The 22022-nt window shown below is 38.4% G+C and overlaps 1 protein-coding gene across 1 annotated transcript in view; it reads right to left on the reverse strand.

The window, feature by feature from the left end:
* The window catches only part of LOC136676529 (filamin A-interacting protein 1-like), a 45271-nt gene that overhangs the window by 19810 nt on the left and 3439 nt on the right, over positions 1-22022 (reverse strand). The window contains exons 2-3 of the mRNA XM_066653618.1: positions 18324-18497; positions 16516-16694 (exon numbers count right to left, since the gene is read on the reverse strand). Coding sequence (XP_066509715.1) covers positions 16516-16694; positions 18324-18497 — 353 coding nt within the window. The remainder of the gene's footprint in view (positions 1-16515; positions 16695-18323; positions 18498-22022) is intronic.

The raw sequence follows: 22022 nt of genomic DNA on the forward strand, positions 1-22022 counted from the left end.
TGTCCAGCACAAAAACTTTTGAGGCAGGTAGTGAAAACTGCTGGTTCAAGCTGTTCTGCCATCAAGGAAGAACAGTGTAAAAAAGAAGGCTTGCATCATCAGGGAGGAAATGTCCCTGTCACACTTCATATGAACTGTTTACACCCCTCCCATCTGAAAGAAAACTTCAGAGCATCTAGGCCAAGTCTTCCAGACTGACGACCAGTTTCTTCCTAGAAGCAGCTGGAAGGCAGAACAAATCTGCCTGATGGAATTTTAAACATTCATTTTGAAGTGAGGGCTCTCACTTTACTTCTCCCAGTCACTTTTCATGTGAAACAGCCTTATTTTTAGTGCACATACATTTAATTACACACTTTGTCTGTAGCTTGGCCAAAGCTTGTGGTTATAACTGCAATGGATTTAGAATAATGACCAGTGGCCTGATTATAATACACGTAAGTCATCACTAGTCTATTCATGTCCTTAAAACCTTAAACTGTCTAGTGTTCATTGTCATAGGCTTACTGTTTGGAAGTATATGGCAAGTTTAATAAAATAATATTTAGTATTTGTTTAGCTATTTGTCTTTGAAATGTGCTGAATTGTGTAGCATCACCCCTGAGAACCCTGTTCCACATTTCCACAACCTAGTGTTGGTGGGAGGGGCTTTATACCCCTCTAGTTGACACAAGTGTTGGACAAGGGGACCATATGATTATGTGTGATTAAGGCTTTTCTACGGATATATTACAAACACTGTGGGTAAGTCTACGTAAACAATGGGTGAACCTTGAAGGAACACTACATTTGATTTGGGTTTTTCGCTCCTGTGGCTCCTCCTAGTATAATCAGTTTTTACAGCACTGTACAGAATGGGTCAATGGGTTAAGGGGAAAGGCAGTGGTTCCCTACCCTCCTCCAAAAGTTAAATAGTGCAGTCTCTGCAAAGCTGAGCCCAGAGTTGCAATGGCTGTGGCCCTATTCTCCCCAATACAGGTCAGTGGAGCATCACAATGATTTTAGAATCAAATATTACATAGTGTTAAGTAATAAGTAGATGACTTTAGTAATAAGGGGTTACAAAGTGCAAAGTGTGTTGAGAATTGACTTTGACATGTTTATATACTGTATATACACACCAACACACACTTGTACTGTGTTGTAATTCAATTATGTAATGGTGACAAAAAAAAGCATGTGTAAGTTTGTTTATTGGTATGTATATGTACACAGAGACTATAGGGCTTATGAAAGTTATTTATGAGACAAGCTATGCTCTCAAGTTCTAAATCTGTTTTGAAAGCATTCAGGACGGCATAAACAGGCTTTCCAAACTGGCCAGGACAGAAGAGCAAGGCGCCAATTTTGAGCAACGTCTGGAATGTGGGTTACAAAAAGCAGATTTCTTTAATATAGAATCGCAATGAGCTTCACTAGTTCCAGCTCCAAACACATCTTGAGGAATGTGCGAAACAGATGTTTCAGCACCTCTCTCTCTCGCTCTCTTTCTCTCTCTCCCTCTCTCTGTCTCTGCCCCCTTCCTGTCATCTCTCTTTGACTTCAATTTTTTTGTCATCACACATTCTTCACTGCCACATGACACACAAGCTTTAGATCTCTTAAATCGATCCAGCATGAAAGGAGGAAAACAGTTATGTTACACAACTTTGAGTAATTCTTCAAGTGGGTTCACCTTGCTTGTAGTTTGAAGCATTTTTAGCTCTGATAATGCTCAGTTTATTCAAAAAGAGACAGGGTTGTGCTTGACTTTCTGAATTATTATGAATTATTATGAATGCATGTCGTATTTTATGAGATTTGGAACTTGTAAATGTGAACGTGCAGGAGAGACAGAGAGCATGTAGAGTATAAAAAGGCACATGTTTGTACAATTCTATGTGCCTGGGGCCTGATTACCTGACAACGATGATGTCACTGGTCTGTAATCAAACCCACATGGCTCCCCTCTCCCCCTCTCCCTCTTTCTCTCCCTGTCCAAATGATCTCACTGTTTAAGACACAGCATGTGTGTATGTGCGTGTGTATGTTACTCACTGATTGAAAGGACAGATGAGGGCAGAGCTGAGGAAACTTAACTAGAACAAGGTGTGTTTGTGTTCTTCGACACAGTCTGTGGCTTTGGGCTTTGGTGTATGGAGCGAGTTCATTTTTGTATACTCATTACACACAAAGGTCACTGAGGGCCACTATAGTCAAAGATAAACAACATGCCATTCAGATTTTGACTCTGTTAAGATGAACAAATTTGCATCCATACTACTACAAAAAAAAAAAAACGAATTTCTGCGATTTCTACTTCATATTTATGTTCTTTTCCCTTAATATCTCTGTACATTCTCCTTAGTATCTCCATGCAATCTCATACTGGGCTCAGATTGGCTGAGATAATAACAATGATGTTTCATCATTAATGAATGTTTAGAATTCATTAGGAATCTTCACATGATGCTTCAAAAGACTTTTTTTTTTGTCTACACACAATACGTTATGTCTCCTTTTTGTCTGATACTGTTTTTACTGAGGAGTTTCAGGAGAATTAGCATTAAGCCTCTGGAGACGTCAGTGGGCCAGTGTCAAAATGAATAGTAACAAATTTGTCATTGCCTTCAATAAATTGGTTAGATGTTTGATAAGCTTTGTTTATTAAATAAAGATATGAGTATATACAAATGACTTAATGTAGCTTGAGCTCTTGAATCACATATACATTGGATGTATAAGTGTGTGTCATATTGAGTAGCAGCAAATCCAGCAAAGCAAATGTTCAGCTCATAAACATGGTCTGGCCTAACAAGTAATAAGTGAGTAACTCTTTGTTTCCAGACATAACATAAAATATATGAAATATATGAATATATGTCCAAAATTGTGCCGATATTTTTTATGATTAGTCGCTTCATCTATTTTGAGGGATATCCATGAAGGACAGTTTTGTTCAGCATAAAATGGCGAAGTTTAGAAGTCACCATGCTCACTGACAAGCATAGGTTAAGTGGTATAAAGCCCCGCATTGGATTATGTAGCAGTGGAATGGCATTCTCTGGAAGGATAATGGGAGATGTCTGTTTAAAAGCAAACCCTCTGTTTTGTAATTTTAGGAGCGGACATGACCTTTACCCTCAGGGCGGTAGCGAGTTTTCCTGCCCTTCCCTTCTGTTTTGTTTGATTGGCTGTCATCTGCCGCCCTGTGAGCCTTGTGTGCAATAAAAGTATGACATCATCTCCTCTTGTATTCCAGCTGATGAATTCCTCTATCTTTACTTTCTCATTTTCCCTCTCTCTCTCTCTCTCTGCTCAAAATCCCATTAAGGCATTTAGATGTGTCCTGGTGTTTTTTTGTTTTTTTGTTTGCTCACTCGAAAAACATTTTCTCAGCTGTTATACAGGCCATGTTCTGAGTGCATAGAGAACACTGTACACATAAATAAACTAAGAATCAATTATCTAAATATTTTTACCATTTTAAGACAATTTTAGACTAAGAAGCTACTGAGTCTCCATGTAAGGTCAAATTCATATGCAAATAATAAAAAATAACATAAAAAATCTGTATTAATATTGCATTTTCTCTAAGAGAGAGTGTACATTTTGTTGTTGCATTTGTTCAAGCAGGAGGTGTCAGTGTTGCAGCAACACAATGTCAAAGTTCTTAATCCCTTAATGATGAGATCAACAACAAAAGATCAACTGTGTCACTGATGTGGTGGGACCTCTGAGAAAACCTCATTGTTAGAAGACTAACACATTGTTAGAAGCACACACACGAAGTGTGGTTCTGACATACACCTGACCTGAGTTTGTCCATTTCAGCATTATATCCTCAATACGTGCATGTAACTCAACTCTTAATATGGCCCTGAGGCTCTAACATGTTTAATAGTAGCTCACACAGGAGAACAATATTGTATTCGGTGATGGCTTGTCTTCTTTAAGTAACATGTCATAGTTATTTTGGCTTTGTTTGATATTTGCAGGTGCTTTACAGGAAAAAAAAAAAAATACAAATCCTAACCATGTATGACTTCTACAAGCTTTACACAGAGCACAGAGGAACTGACAAAAGAACAAAAGGGAAACCACAGGACTGAACTGACCCAGGCCAGAAAGGAGGCTTTTCAGCTGGACTTAGACAGAGCAGCCATTACCCTGCCTGTGAAAACCTGCCTGTGTTTGTTAAAGAGCTTACATTATGTGGTCTGGTTCACATGCAGGCTTTGCTAACATTGCTGGAGAACCCACACATCAAAGTAAGATAGGAAGCATTTAGGAATTCATGTGGTGCAAAGATGTTTGCAGTAGTTCAGAAATATTTAAAGGCACAGACTGAAAATTATATTAGAATCTTTTTAATCGTCATATTACAGAGGAGCCACTTTTGAGTAGATATACATAACAACCTTCATCAAAGGCAGGAAAAGATTTGCAGTCAAAACCTGCCACCTAATCTCCTGCCACCTGTTCCTTCCTTACCTGTCAGGTGTTCCTTTCCACCTTTGTTTTCATGCTTTGAGCACCTTATCCTGAATTAAATATAGCGCATGTGGCCATGCCCCTACCCACACTATTCACTCAAACTAATAACCTGTGATTGCAATAGCTTTTAATAACTATTCATAGTGTTTAGGTAGCCATGCTTAATCATATATTTGGTCTAAAATATGCTATACTGCTATGAAGTACTTGGATGCTTACACTGCAGTAGTGCCTAACCACAGCTGGGCTTAACTTATGTTATATTTTCTAGGTGATCTGAAACTATGGTGGCCTGATGAGTCATATCACAACAACATTTACGAAGCAAAACATGAAAACACAACAGCATTAAAACGCAACATAAACACACAGGTTCATACTTGTGATCTGGTGTTTGTAGTTCGATTCTAGCATTTGTAACTCTGGTCTGGCATTTGTAGTCCTATTCTTGCATTTACAGTTCTGTTCTAGCATTTGTATTTGTATGGGTTCTCCCTTAGTGCTGTTGTGTTCTCAGCTTTTGTTTGCTTCGTAAATGTTCTCGTGATATAACCCGGTGGGCCACCGTTTTGAACAAATATGGAACAATAGAAAAAATATGAAGGGCAAAAACATTTTCACAGCTTTGCAAGTCGTTCTCAGTGTCCACTACTCAGCTCAACCAAAGATATGCAGTCATGATCTAGTTATCAGATATTCTTGTTTGCATTCTGTATTTTATGTTTGTAAATTACATTACGTATGGTAAAAGTCCATGCTTTATTTGAACTAAATTACAGTGTGGTCCATTGTTCACAGTTAGGTATGTGTACTTTTATCAGTCATGAATGATTTACCCAAACCACATGTCTACACAAACATATTCTCTTAAGTTAATATCTCTCTGTAACTAATACTTTGAAAAATAACCTTGGAACTTGGAACTCAGCCACAATATGAGCTGATTTGCCTCTTGAAAAGAGAGAGAGAGGATTCCTGCATTCTTCCACACTGTCTTATGTTGAAAGTAGATTTTGTCACTGATTTCACAGAAAAAAATAGCCAACTAATTGACAAATCTGTGTCATATTTCCTTAAAAGATTTCCATTTTATTGTTTTACAAAAAGTAAAAAGATGACGAAGCCTACCTGAAATCAATGGGCACAAAACCTTGGACATGGCACCAGTTCATCAAAGGGCATCAAACTCACCCTGTGACAAATTGGCACAGCCAATCCACCTACCAGAGTGTGTTTTCGGATTGTGGGAGAAAACCCATGCAGACACAGAAGGAACACAACAAACTCTTCACATACAACATGTGGGAATAAAACCCACAACCTCTTGTGCCTGAAGCTTTGTGGCAGCGGCAATAATGGCATCTTGCTGCCTCTGGTATTTGGACAGTAAAAAAATAAGAAGAAAACAAATAAATTGAGCAATAAAAGTAAAGCTAAAGCAAAACAGGAAAACATAAATGTCTGCATAACAGGAGACAAACAGAGAGGAGGATAAAACCGTCATTACAAGAACTAGGAAGTTTGACCCAATCAGTCTGATGTTATCAACAATACACTGGCTGCCAGTCACATACCACTTTGATTACAAAGTTCTGCTATTAACATAAAAGTCCAAATTAGCCTTGCCTTTAGTGATTTACTTCCCTATTATAAGGCTTTATGTATCACAGGTGCTTCGTACTGTGTCCCCCAGCTTTGGTATAACCTTATAGTCAGTGTCTCAAACACAGTCAGACAGTTTCATATTAGGCTAAAACAGGTTTAGTCATGCCCTCTGCAAATAGTTTTCTTCTTAGATAAAATATGCAAATCTGAGGGTTCTTGGGCATAGAGAATTTTGGAACCTGAGATGTTGATGCTGTCAACCTGCTATTCTCACCCAACATCTTGAGACCCAACTCAAACTTGCATTACCATAACTTGTCATGTCATGAATCAAATTCATGTCCTGGTTACTTAATCAAAATGAAATCCCAGTGATTCACATCTTAGTGACTGACGTGATTTAGATCTGCATTTCAGTTGCTATGTGGGTTGTTATACACTGTTATATTCATATAATCAAATATTCTTAGCATCAGTAGTAGTAATAATAATAATAATAATAATAATAATAATAATGGCATATAGTAAATAATATGTGGTAAATATATAGTAGATTGTAAATAATATTCATGTACCTTCAGTGTAGTCTGTAGTAAAAGCAGGTTTAGTTGGGTTGTAGAATCTTTAGTTTAAAATTGCATGGGTAGAAATCCAATTTATTAAAGCAATAAGCCACAAGGCCATACACTACTACAAATTTATCACAGGAAAGATTTTTTTGGCACAACACAAAGCGGAGTGCCTAAACATACCATCCCCATGATTAAAAAAAATCTGTCTTATGTATAGATTAACAGTGGGTTATTGCTTTTATAAAAATACAGTATCAATATAAAATATACTAAAATACATCAATGTACAATTCATAGATTTATGTATTTACAAAATAAATCCATTCATTCATTATCTGTAACCGTGTATCCAATTCAGGGTCGCAGTTGGTCCGGAGCCTACCCGGAATCTCTGGGCGCACCCTGGAGGGGGTGCCAGTCCTTCACAGGGCAACACACAAACTCACACCTACGGACACTTTTGAGTCGCCAATCCACCTACCAACATGTGTTTTTCGACCGTGGGAGGAAACCGGAGCACCTGGAGGAAACCTACGCAGACACAGGGAGAACACACCAAACTCCTCACAGACAGTCACTTGGAGCGGGACTTGAACCCACAACCTCCAGGTCCCTGGAGCTGTGTGACTGTGACACTACCTGCTGCGCCACCGTGTCGCCCAAAATAAATATACTTTCACAATAAATATTTTTCTGCCTCAAAATGAGCGCTGTTGCTAGGCAGCATGCCACTGCATGAAACACAATCTGCTTATGTGCATTCAAGGTTTATGAGTAGAAATGTACAGATGTTTGTGCTTTTTCTGAAGGGACTCTTACAGTAAAATTGGTTTAAACAAGCAGTGTAGTTTGACAATGTTCCTATCCTGAAAACACCCTCTATAGGGAGACCTGAATAAAATTGACTAGGTTTAATACAGTAGTACATTTCAGATGTAGAGGGGTGGTCATAGGTGCCTATATTGTGCATTTATGGAATCATACATATATGCAAAAAAATATACACCGATCAACCATAACATTATGACCACCTTTTTTCTACACTCACTGTCCATTCTCTGAGCTGGTACGAGTGGACCAGACATAGCAGTGCTGCTCAAGATTTTAAAAAATGTTGTCTGATTCACTCGTATCTGTGCAACACACTCTAACACATCCACACCACCTCAATGTCACTGCAGCATTTAAACTGATCAACCACCCAAATCATACCTGCTCTGTGATGGTCCTGACCTTTGAACAACAGGGTGGTAGGAGGCTAACAATTTATGCAGAGCAATCGATAGACTACAGTCTGTAATTGTAGATTTACAAAGTGCTCCTGCCTGGGCAGATGACCTGAGAGAATGAACAGTGAGTCTAGAAACAAAGTGGTGGTCATAATGTTATGGTTGATTGGTATACAAACATAGAGTTCACTCTGAGTGTTTTTTGCAAGACAGTCACCTCATAAAGAGGAAAAAAAGCACTCCCCAAGATTATAGGCCATGTGGTTTGAGCAACAGATTGTTGCATTCTGTTAGAGATATGTAATGACATTACGACATGCAGTGATGGGGCGCAAAGCCTAATTACCTCATTCAGCTATTAATGTTTCTTTTTCAGACTGCTGTGTACTCCAAAAAGCTCATGGCCAAAAACATGTCTTTGATGTGGATTTAGCTTTGATGTATACCTATAATCAGAATTAGACAATGTTCTAACTTGATAATAATGCAGATAATGTTCTCTCTAAACAGTGCTACCTAAAATAGACATACGCTAACATCGTAAAACCTGAAATGTCCCAGAAAAGGTCTTTGGGGCAGTGGAATAGGAGTTGGAGTGGTGAAGCACCATTCAGCACTCGGAATAATCAGCATTTCTTGGAGTAGTATTTGTGATCCACTATTAACCTTCTAACATCAGTAACTGACCTCACTTATGTAGACTTACACTTGTGTAAATAACAGATATATCTGAGTATGTATTGTATGTATTCCAGAAAAGGTTGAGACTTACTACAGCAAAGAAGAAATTTTGGATGAACAACACTCTCCCAACAACATTCTGCTGACCAACTATCAGATGCTTGTGCGGGGGGAGGCACGGATGGGGTGTGTTGGGGTGCTGCTGGCAAACTGTTGCACGTTAGCTCACACTCAGGAACCACACTCACTTTTTCCTAACAAACTCCAAAGCCACAAAGAATGACACAATGACAATGTCATGTGAGATGTGAGACGGAAAGGAGAAAGATAGTGGTTGCAAGGCAGTGAGAGAATGTAGTAGAAAAGGACTAAACATGAACTGGAATCAATTTTGCTTAATTTAACCATTATGCTGAAATAAATCTAAAAAAAAAAAAGGGAGCCTATTTTCACACATTACGGATGCCAGTGGTATTATTACCATGGGTCAGGGCAAAACTATTGCTCCTCACTAATATTCTCCATGATTAAAATAGCAACAGTGAGCTCTAATTCTACTAAGAGATATAATATCATCCTCAGTTTATTTTGGATCTTCCAGGGGTATTTTTAAGGACTTTGTAGGGCAACAAAAATGGAAACATCAGTAACTATATATTCTGCACCTAATTTAAGAAGATTATCATATGCCTACTATTCACATTAGTCATCATTTGCCATTTCACCTGTGACAAATACATATATATTCTGTATTCACAAAGCTCTCAGTACATGCACCCGTTTCACAAATATGATATTATTACAGAAAACCTCGATCCAGCTTTATGTTAAGTTATATACTGTTGCATTTTAAGTTTTTATACATGAAATATACTGCAAATATGCATAATCCTTTAGGAATTATTCTAAACAATCCTAAAAGAAATTAATCAAAATTCACTGAATCAAAGCGGTCATGTTAAAAATGAACCAATCATGCAACCCTGCATATCATGACAGGAAGAGGTAGCATAAGTTCCACAATACTCTCAGGCTCAAGCGTACCAGACTCACAGAGCAAGTGGTCCTGGGTCCAGAAAGAAACTAACTCAGCCCAGACTATTCTCAGCAAATTTCAACAAGAAGGATTCAGTTATGAAAGAATGTAGTATTAGCCAATATAATGACATCTTAATTGCTCAGACCCAGGTTTCCAAGTTCTCATCTCTTTTCCCAAAAAAGGCAAAGATTCTGGGGAGTATAAACACGCTGATGCATCTGTCACACACTGAACATGCTTATCATTTACGGCTGTATATCTGTTTATTTTTCCTGAAAACTGTCATTGTTTCTTAACTGGACTATATATGAAAGAGCGATAATAGTTTGAGAAAGTGACACTTTGAAAGTATATAAAAAACATCAATTAATTTTGTTCATTAGTAATGTAAACCTTTAAGACATTTCCCTTTGTAAACTATATATATATATATATATATATATATATATATATATATATATATATATAGTTTACATAGGGAAATATATATATATAGTTTACAAAGGGAAATGTCTTAAAGGTTTATATATCAAATATATCAAATTATTTTACAGTGGCAGGTCTGCAATAAATATTGATAAAAATAAAAATTGATATACTTTTATAAAACTAGCATATGATATGCTTTGCAAGTAAAAATATTCTTATTAGTTGATGTAGTTTCCTATAAAAAAAAAAATCTCTCATTATAAAAACCAGCCTGATCAGCCATAACATTATGACCACCTCCTTGTTTCTACACTCACTCTCCATTCACTCAGCCCCATTGTCCATAGAGGAGCACTTTGTAGCCCTCGGATTACAGGCTCAAGTTTGTCTGTTACCCTTTGGTAAGAAGGAGTAGAAAGTGGTGACCATTTACATTCAGTCAATTCTTAATGATAACTGCAGTGTGTATGCTGTTCTCCGTAACATCTGGTAAAAGTCAGTAGGCTTTTCATACTGTATGCTGTGAGATCATCAAGCCTGGACACAACTCAGCAGGCAATTAATCAGCAGGGGCTGCAGACCCCAGATTAACATGCTTTTAGAGCTTTCCAACAAAGGTTCACCGAACAGAATGGGGGTGGGGAGAGAAAGAGAGAGGGAGATCTGGTGTCTTGTGCCCCCAGTCTTGCAACACATACTCCTCTGACTATGTAATCTCTTTCACTACTTGCCAGAGTCCAAAAAGGAAGTGATTACATGCAGCTACAATGCATCCTACAACAATAGATTAACAAGCATAAAATCAGAACCTTCTGTGCTTTAGATGAGTGACATCCCAAAGAATCTATAATTTCATTACAAAAGTTGGTTAGATTTGTTCTGTGGAATATTGTGTTTTGAGGGTTGTGTTAGGTGGTTTTGCATTTGGATGTACAATAACTTACAAACTTCAAAATAAAATTTTGTGTAAATAAAATCTCAATGCAATGATATGCACATTATTTAAGCCCTTTATTTAATTGAAACTTCATTATGTCAATACGTCAAAAATTGAACCTGAGAAACGTAGTTGTTTTTTTAAAAAAAAAATGCCGTTTTGAATTTGATGCCAGCAACATGTACCAAAAAACTTGGGATGGGTCAACAAAAGACATAGTTAAAGTGGGTAATTGGGTAATGCTACAATCAATCAATTAATTAATAAATGAGCATCTCAGAGAGTTGAATTAAGAAGTGAAAAGTGAAAGACTGCATGAGCAAATATTGAAACAATTCATTAATAATGTTTCTTAATATACATTAATGAAGGGCTTGGAGTTTTCATCATCTACAGTACATAATGTCATTAAAAGATTCACAGAAGAAGCCATATATAAACAGGATCCAGAAAAGGCATAGGTTTCTCTGGGCCTGAGTTCATTAAAAATAGACTGAGACAAAGGTCAAAAGTGTGCTGTGGTGTAACAAATCAAAATGATTTCCTTTTCAAAATTATGGACGCTGAATCCTCAAGGCTAAAGAGGAGAGGGGCCATCTGGCTTGTTGTAGGCAAATATCTCTAAAGCTATTATGCATGATGATATGGAGGAGCATTAGTTAACATGGCAAGGGTTAAGTGTACATCTGTTAAGCCACCATTAATGCTGATTTGGAGGAAAATGCTTCCATCCAGAAAACATATTTGCTTATTATTATTGCTTATTTCAGCAAGACAAGGCCAGTCCACAATCTGCATGGATTACAACAACATGGCTCCTTTTTAAAAGAGTCCAGGTGCTAAACGAGTCCAGACCTGTCACCCACTGAAAAGCAATTGGTGCTTTTACGGAGACCAGAACTATTGGGCAGATGAAATTCTAAAAAGAATGGGAAAACATTTTAAAACTAGAGCAATAGGTCTCCTCAGTTCCCAAAGTTTAACAGACTTTTGTTGAAAAAAGAGGTGATCAACACAGTGGTAGACATGTCCCTATCCTTAATTTTTTAGAGCATTTTGCTGGAATATAACAAAATATTATTAATTATTATTAAATATACATATAATGTTAAGGATGTTATACGGTCCTGTGAAGGGCTTGCGCCCCCTCCAAGGTGTGCCCCTGTCTTGCGCCCAGTGATTCTGGGTAGGCTCCATTCATAAATTAATGTTATGTGGTTGACACTCAGTTTCAGTTCATAGTTTGCAGTAAAGTTCCAACCGAAGAAATCTTACGCAAAGAAGCACAGGGACTAGCAATTGTACACTGTGCAGAGAGGTTAAATTTATAACATTAAATTATTTGGTAGAAATCACTTAGGGAAGGAACTCTGTCTCATTTTGTAAAATCTCTTTGTTTACTTCTGTAGATATTGAAGGAGATATTGAATGGCCTCAGCTGAAACACTGGCCCATTCACGAAACAAAGCCATAATGATGCTTGACCAGCCAGGGACAGTCTCAGCTGCCCACTCATACATCCCTGGTGATTAATCTCTTTCCTTGTGTTTCTCTTTCTCACATCTAAATATTTTGTTTGCACAGCAAATTCCATGAACTTGCACAATGGGGCTGTTTTTCATGGCCACCGCTCCTTCATAGCACGCACTACATGACTGAGCCCAGTCTTCTCACTACAAGCCAAATCAAACACAATGTAAGACTCAAATGCCTTCACAATTAGGCCATTGCAGATAGAGGGTGCTACCAAAGGTGCATTATGTCATCTGGGTTGTTCTACAGTGAGTGTCAGAGCCATGGAAATCACAGAGAGGAAGCATGGAGCATGAGATCTGTGTTAATCATATGACAGCACAGCCAAATCAAATAAGGTCTACTGCTTAATTTCCCTCTTGTTCTTCCAAGTCAGATGGGTTATGTTATAAACCACTAGTCACAGTATTAGCTTACACTGTCATGTAAAAATGTTTTGCCTTCACATTAAGAGAGACCTGGACAGCTTTACTTTGTAATGACTAATTTAAAAAACATTAGTATAAAACCAATAAATATTTTTCAAGGAGGACTCAAACTCTTTTATATAAGAAAACGTCAGACAGTAGTGTTATTAGATCCTGTTGTCATGAGCTAAGTCACTCCCTCTTGTGGACAAATTCAAACTGCAAAAATTCAGAGTACATGTCAAAGAGACGCTTGGCTTCTTATTATTTGCATAATATTTCATATATAGCTCCACATGGATTTGGCCATTTTGTTAAATCTGAGAAACACAATGTAATGTTTTATGTTTTTTAAGGTGTGTAGCACTAACCTTGTGTTTAATAACAACACAGCATCCCTACAACACACTGCAAATTAACTGACTAGAACTAGCTCCTCTAAGAATGTGACATGAACTATGAACAATGTAAATACTGACAGCAGTTTAACATAAGAGTATATTATACCTTCATCAGCTGTTCACATTGCACATTTTCTTATTTAATATACCAACACAAAGATAAGTCAGATTCATTTGGGTGGAGGCTTCCTATAGTTCAAAGCCAACCTGTCAACAGAGGTTTAATAAAGTTGTCATTGTGTAGATTACAAGCAACATCAACCTCTTATAATCCATTTTCAACTGCCAGAAAAAAAGAAAGATCAGCTCGGCAGAAACTGCTAAAAATGTTTCATGCTAAAACCAGAGGCCTTCACCTCATTAGTACAGTGCAGGTATAACGCTATTTGAGAACCAAATTGTGACTATAACCAGAACAGCTCACTTCCTCAAAGAAGGCTGCGAGCCAAATCCAAGCAGAAGTAAATGTGACCAAATGGCCTAACATTGTTTGCTTCTGCATTAGTGTTAACCTGCTAAATCAGTTTTTTTTAAAGAAGAAAAGAAAAAATGCTATATTTTTATATATTTGAATTGACCCATCTACTCTAAAATATGATTTCTCAATACAGTTTACACCAGTATATACAAACAAGGACAAAATATCTCTGATGCAAAGAACTGAAATGCACCTCCTTGTGGAGTAATTCCAAAGCGTAGTTGAGTGACACCACCTTGTGGAGAAATTTAGGTTGACTGTGGCTGTGAGAGAGTTACAAGCCAATTCCAAGAGGTGCTTTGCATCTATATATATATTGATTCAATTTCTTTTATTAATACTCTGATGAAACAAATCATGTATAAAATGTATTGCATATTGAAGGATTGCTCATGCTCATTCTGATAGTTTAATGATGTATCTAACAATTTAAGGGCCAATGTGTAAATCTCTTAATGTACACTATATTGCCAAATGTATTTACTCACCCATCCAAATGATTGAATTCAGGTGTTCCAATCACTTCTATGGCCACTGTTGTATAAAACCAAGCAGCTAGACATGCAGACTGCTTCTGAAACATTTATAAAAGAATGGGTCTCTCTCAGGAGCTCACTAAATTCTAACGTGATACTGTGATAGGTTGTCACCTGTGCAACAAGTCCAGTCATAAAATGTCCTGCCTACTCCAGAGTTAATTGTCAGTGGTATTATAACAAAGTGGAAGTGATTGGGAATGACAGCAACTTAGCCATGAAGTGGTAGGCCACATAATGACAAATGGATAATGAGCGGGGCAAACGGATGCTGAGGCACATGAGCACGCAAAGGTCACAAATTTCCAAACTTCATCTGGCCTTCAGATTAACTCAAGAACAGTGTATAGAGACCTTCATGGAATGGGTTTCCATGGCTGAGCATCTGCATTCAAGCCTTATAACCCCAAGCAGAATGCAAAGCATTGGGTGCAGTGGTAAAGCATGCCAACACTGGGCCCTAGAGGAGTAGAGACAGGTTCTCTGCAGTGACAAATCATGCTTCTCTGTCTGGCAATCCAATGGATTAGTCTGGGTTTGGCGGTTGCTAGGAGAATGGTACTTGTTGGACTGCATTGTGCCAAGTGTAAAGTTTGGTGGATGGGTATCATGTTGTGGGTTTGCTTTTTAGGAGTTGGACTCTGCTCCGTAGTTCCAGAGAAAGGAACTCTTAATGCTTCAGCATACAAAGAGATTTTGGACAATTTCATGTTCCCAACTTTGTGGAAACCGTTTGGGGATGGTCCCTTACTGTTCCAACATGACTGAGCACCAGTGCACAAAGCAAGGTCCATAAAGACACGGATGAGCAAGTTTGCTGTGGAAGAACTTGACTGGCTTTGCTGTGGACTCCTGACCTCAACCCGACAGAACACCTTTGGAATGAACTAGAGTGAAGGCCAGGCCTTCTCGTCCAACATCAGTGTTTGACCTCACAAATGTGCTTCTGGAAGAATGGTTAAAATTCCAATAAACACATTTCTAAATCTTGTGCAAAGCCTTCCCAGAAGAACTGAAGCTATTATGGCTGCAAAGACTGGGCTGACATAATATTAAACCGTATGGATTAATAATGAGATATCACTCAAGTTCATATGCGTGTGAAGGCAGACATGAGCGTTTCATATTTTGAAGCTCTTACTGGTTGTACTTTAACTGTGTTTTATTAATTATATAAGCACTAAATAAGCAGAACTAAATCACGAGTATCCAGCAAGGTCTAGTCAGTGGTTGTGGATAAGAAGAACACCGTTGGGGAAATGCACTCTAGAGGTGCTGTTGTGGTGGTTGGTGATGATCACATTGAACTGGTGGCACTGAGCATGCATTAATGGTGCCAGTGGGGCTAGGTATTGATGAAACACTGATGAGGAAAGGTGCCTACTTTATGACCCTTGTTAAGAGTTAGTGATGCAGTAGGTAGTTTGGGTACTCATGTAATGGGCTCAATGAGTAACTGTAAATGATAAGGATAGCTGTTTGCTGATCGGATCATAAACGGCCACAGTAACCTTAGGGTGTAGCTGTAGGATTGGAACAATAGAAAATGTGTTGCTGCCGGTACGAAGAGAGTGTGAAGCTCTAGTTGGCATAGGATATTTTACATCTTACCTTGAGTATGATTATAATTATAAAATCCCACTTTAAACACCACCTGGATTTCATAAGATTTCTGATAGGATGTCTAATGACTAATCTAGACTATTTATACAATTGAAAACACTGCGGAATATATGGTACATTTATAGAAAAAAATGCATTTAAATGAAAATATGGATATTTTTTATATATTAGTGAGACATTAGTGATGTCATCACTGTTGGATGAATAGTTTAATTAATGTTGGGAGGTAGAGAATAGCTGCCAAACAGCTCCAGGTTCCTGGCATCTAAGGCTTGATTCTAGCCTCGTGTGACTGTCTGTGAGGAGGTGTGTGGGTTTTTTCCAGGTGCTCAGGTTTCCTCCCACAGTCCAAAAACACATGTTGTTAAGTGGATTGGCTGTGTAGATGTTAAGTGTGTGATGCCCTTTGATGGACTGGCACACAGTCCAGAGTGTGTTCCCAATAATTATGTGACTCTAATCAGCATGAAGTGATTACAGAAAAGGAATGTAGAAATGAATATCGAATGGTGCACTATTTCTTTACATTCCTCGTTCTGTTGTGTGGTTTTATTTTTATACTGACTGACCTTTCCCTGTCCTGTTCCAGCAGGTTGGTGAACTCATCACTCTTCTTCATGAACTCTCCGTGATTGTGTTTCTCTTCCTCCAGTCTGCACAGAGCCTGTTTGTGCGCCTTTTCTACCAGAAGCAGCTGCTCCAGCATACGTCGGTATGTTTCCCTCTGCTTCTCCACAAGCTTGTCCAACTAACACACACACACACAAAAAGCAGTGAGAATATGGGCTGTATATTAACCTCATATGCATTGTTACACTATGCACGTATGTAAGTTATATAATTAATGCTGTGTTCATTTTGATATGGAATGAAGTTCTATAAACAACAATGAAGCTGCCTAATCCTAAAGTGCTACACTACATGGCCAGATTGTAGACACTCCTTCTTGCACACACTGTGGGCACAGATGTAAAGTAGTGCACATACAACTTCTTCAAGAAAAGCATGAAATGAAATGAGATGCACTGGAGCAGCTGCACCTGAGCTTAAGGTCATTATGCTCAATGACATATGTCAGCTAGGTTGGTATACAGCCTCCCAGTAGTGCTGGGCAATATGAGCGCAAATCAGTATCATGATTATTTGTACTGTACACTTTACCATGATTATGATTAATGAAAGATTATTTTGTTTTGTATGTTTTACCTCAGCGTTTACATTTGACTTCTTTTTGTTCGGTTTAGTCTAAAATAAAGTCAAAACACAGCACGTCCAAACCACAGATGCTGTGTTTTTCTTTGGTACTAGCTGTTCGTGTGGCAACTGGGGCAGAATACAGTGACTACAGCTTTGTAGTGTGGTTTTAAAGGGATAGTACATAAACACACAGTGGGGACATAACAGAATAAAAATAATTACTATAATTGATATAGACAAGATTAAGTTGATTAGAAGTTCTGAATGTCGATTTCAATTAATTTTCAATTAATTGCCCAGTCCTAACTCCTAGCATTGGCAATTATTGCGATGAAACTGTTTTTATGGTGATGAAACTTTGCAGATGTGCCTTTTCTGAAGGCTACAGTCTGTTACCAAATGAAAGCGAAACAAGCTCTGTATATGTCTAACTTAATCTCTATGTATGGATTTGTTTAAAGAAAATGTTGGATGAGCAGCTACCCACAAACATTTTACCACTTTTGTATGTATTTCACATTTAAATATTGTAATATTTTGATATCCAAATATTGTATGAAATGTAAGAGTTATCTATATTAAAAGGGTTTGCAATATTAAAATGAGATAAGTATTACTGGCAAATACACTACCAGTCCAAAAAATAAGACTATATTTGTTAGCCTCCTTTAACCCTGTTCTTGAATTGTCAGGACCCCCACAGGACCAAACAGAGCTGGTGGAATTTGTGTAGTAGATCATTCTCAGCATGTTACTCATGTATTACTGTGTGTGCTGATATTAGTGGATCAGATACAGCAGTGCTGCTGGAGTTTTTGAACACCTCTGTATAACTCCCAATTACATGCCACCTCTATGTCACAGTATGTCACTGAAAATGATTCACCACCCAAATTATACCGGCACTATGATGGTCCTTTGGGGGCCCTGACCATTAAATAACAGGGTGAAAGGGTGCTAACAACATCTGTAGAGCAACAGGCAGATTACAGTTTGTAATTGTAAAACTACAAAGTGCATCTATTTGGAAATTGGAGTTGATAAAATGGACAATGGGTGTTTGGAATATTAGTGTATATGACTTTTTTTGGACCATGCAGTTTTTTAGCATTTTTCAACTAAGCATGGGTCTATGTCTCCAATGGTTCCTTTACTCTTCACTGTCTTATTAATTTCTGACCTCTGCCATGGGTTTCTCATAGATGTCTTCCTGCCAGCCGCAGCCTTTGCCCTGAATGGCATCTCTCTGCAGAGCCTGAAGCACATTCTGAGGGGTGACAAAGCCATACTGGGCCTCCAGTAAAGCCAGGTCTATTTTGTCTGCTTTCAACACTGTGATCACTTCATCTCTGGCCTAAGAAGACAAGAAAAGAATGTTCTGTAGTGTTTAAACAGCTCAGATTATAAATAGATATTGGGCCCATGCATTCATTCATTTATTAATACATTCATTCATAAATGAATAAATAAAAATGCATTTATTTATATAAGAATCCTTCTAATACACAGAGGGATTTTAAAAAACACATAGAACAGAGGAGGAGAAAAGAAGTAGAGAGTAGAAGTCAGAAGATCAGAAACAACTTTGTGGTAAAGCGTTGCATAGCTTGGATGCATTATCACTGAATGACCTACAAACAGCAATAGTTAGGTGATATGTGCTGAATTTTGAGTTTTGGATGTACTAAAGGGAGCATATTTTTTTTTAGCAAGTTTTTTGGTTTTATTAGCAAGACCAATGAAAGTGGTGCAGTATTCTAAGGTGCAGTATTCTAAACGGGACAAGATGAACACATGAGTCAGAACTTTACATCTTTACATGACAGCATAGGACAAAAGTAAATTTAACACATGGATAAGAAAGAATGTTTGTTCAATTTCCTAGTAAGACCACTGAAAGGAAAGAATCAAATATCAATGTACACCCAAATTGCAAACCAATGGTGAATATTTTACAGCCATACCATCAAATGTAAATGTTGAGTTTCAGAAAGTTAGCACGCATCCAGCATTTAAGGTCACAAATTCAGGATATGAGTGCAGAGGGTGACAGAGTGGAAGTACATTTGATGCTTACATAGATCTGTGTGTTATCAACATTATAGTGAAATTAAGACTGTGGCTGCTAATGACAGACCAGGATGTAGCATGCAAATAATGAACAGAAGATCTGGGGATCTCCTTGTGTAACAGCATTGGGAGAGGAATTGTGCTTGCCTAAAGTGAAATCTTATGGTAAATTAGGAAACAAACCATATAATAATGCCAGTAGCATTATGTTGTGATTGACTACGTCAAATTCAACATTTAAATCTTAAAAGAGGAGGATACTGAGTGTACCTGAGTCAGCGGCAAATAGATCATTTAAAACTGGCCGAAAGAGCTGTTTCAGTACTGTGCATTGTATAAAAACATTGTGAAAAATCTCATAAACAGTGTTATTTATCAGGAATTACTGAATCTGAGTGGTCATGTCCCTTTCTAACAGCTTAGTTAAAATGGAAGTTCAGACCAGGTGACAGATACTGATGGGAACCAGTAGTGTTTTATTTTGTAAAATATAAAACCTATGAAAATAACTATTAAAAATGGTACTGGGGGCAGCAGGCACGGAATTGGTTACCAGCCAATAGGCGGGTTATAAATGTGATTGGTTAAAATGAATCAAGCTTATATTTTCAAATACCATGCCATAAACCAGTAAAGCTACTCAGAGACACTCATGTTTGCCAGAAATGACTTTGGAAGAAATACATGTGCAATATACTGTAGACTTAGTTTACATTTATGGCATTTTAGCAAACACTCTTATCCAGAGCAACTTACAGGTAGGCACACACAGTGTCAGGAGTCTTGCCCAAGGACTCATTGATGTAACACAGATTGGTTGTTTAGACCTGGAATCGAACCCAGATCTCTCACATGGGAGTCAATGGTGTTACCACTGTACCACATTCTGTTTAGCTTAAATGGATTTAATGTAACTTATTTAATGGAACTTTAAGGCAGCAGAGCATTTCAATGATCCGAATCTTATTCTAAGGCAGCGAGTTAAAATTTACTTGAGATTTTTGCAGAACTTCCAACAAATTATGAAACAGAACTAAAGTCTACAATAACAAAAAACATTTATTCCCGAGACATTTCTTGCAGTCAGAGCAGGCAAACACAAGGGTCTAAGGCAGAGCTTTACTGGTTTATGGCACTGTATTTGAAAATCTGTTTTCATCCACACCTGTTGGCTGGTAACCAATTATGTTTCTTCTGCCTCAAAGGCAGCACTGCCTCCAGAACCATGTTGTGTAGTGCTTTTTCACATGTGCTGCTCCAGATGCCTACAAGTTGTATTCAGAACTGGGAGTTCAGAAGTAATGTGAGGAGGGGCAACCAGCCGGATCCTGTCTATTCTTCAGGGGAGACACTTGGTCTAATATCTCAGAGACAGTGAGACAAAATGTCATCAGGGCAGGACAGCTAAGAAATAAATGAAAGGGGAGAAAACTGACAAAGAACAAAGAAGGTCTGAGGATCAATAACTGATATTTTTTTATTTATTGCATCGGTGTGAGACCAAAATGTTAAATGTTGCTTCAACAAGACTGTGGTCAAAAACACCCACAAGGGAGCCAGATAAAGAGGTAACAGACGATGAACAGATCCAGAATGTGGCCATATGAATGTGGAAAAGACTGAAACTCACTAGCTAACCCCATTTTGTTCATATGGATGTTAAAATTTCCAAGCTCAATCATAGCTGGGGACACAGCATCAGCTGGCATACATCCAAGAAGAAATTTGAGGAAGCCTTTGGTAGACTATAAATTAACCAGAACAGCACAGGAGTTGAACTGACCACTCTCGGAGCTACAATTTGAAATGATATTACCTCATGAAATTCACAGAGATAGTAAGTGAACAACCCTTCCTCTGAGGTCTGGGCTTAACTAAGTATCTAAAACCACTAAGTGCCCACATTTAGGGATGAAGTTGGTCTCCAGGTTGTTGCCATGTCTATGTGAGAAAAAACATACTGATGTTATTCTCGACCATTAGTTCAATTCTGAGCTGGCGGCGCGCGCGTCAACACGTGTGCAGCGGCCGCTCCGGAACCAAGCGGGTTTTTTGTTTGTTTAAAAAACGTTTTTTTTCATTTTATTTATAATATATGGACGCAGGAACACCTGCAGTACGTATATATCACCGCCAGACACTGCTTCAATATCGCAAACAGGAAATTTACAGTATCAGCGATGACCTCCAGGAGACGCTGCGGAACCTCCGCTTGCTTCGGAGGCCTAGCCCTGAAGCCTCGACGTTTCCTGATGCCGGCGGCCGGGGAAGGAGACGACGCAAGCGGTGTGAGAGGAGACAGAAGCGCGGCAAGCGAGGGGGGATCCGTGCTAGGCTAAGAGCTAACCCGAGCCGGCAAGCTATCCCTTCTCTCTTTCTCTCCAATGTCTGCTCGCTGGATAATAAACTGGACTATATCAAACTTCAGCGAACTACACGGCGAGAATACAGAGACTGCTGTGTTTTTGTTTTTACGGAGACATGGCTCAGCGACAGTATTCCCGACGCCGACAGAGACCCAGCGCTATGCGGTAAGACTCGCGGTGGTGGTTTATGTGTCTATATTAACACTGAATGGTGTAAGAATTCTGTGCTAGTCTCTGCTTATTGTTCACCGTTAGTGGAGTTTGTGGCTGTGAGATGTAGACCTTTTTATTTACCTCGAGAATTCTCCGTTGTTTACTTAATCGCAACCTATATCCCTCCCGATTCAAATACAAAACAAGCGCTGTGGGAATTATACGAAGCCATAAGCGACTTCCAAAACACACACCCGGATGGTCTGTTTATTGTTGCTGGAGATTTTAAT

This window comes from Hoplias malabaricus, chromosome X2, assembly GCF_029633855.1.
Source record: "Hoplias malabaricus isolate fHopMal1 chromosome X2, fHopMal1.hap1, whole genome shotgun sequence".
Classification (NCBI taxonomy): Eukaryota; Metazoa; Chordata; class Actinopteri; order Characiformes; family Erythrinidae; genus Hoplias; species Hoplias malabaricus.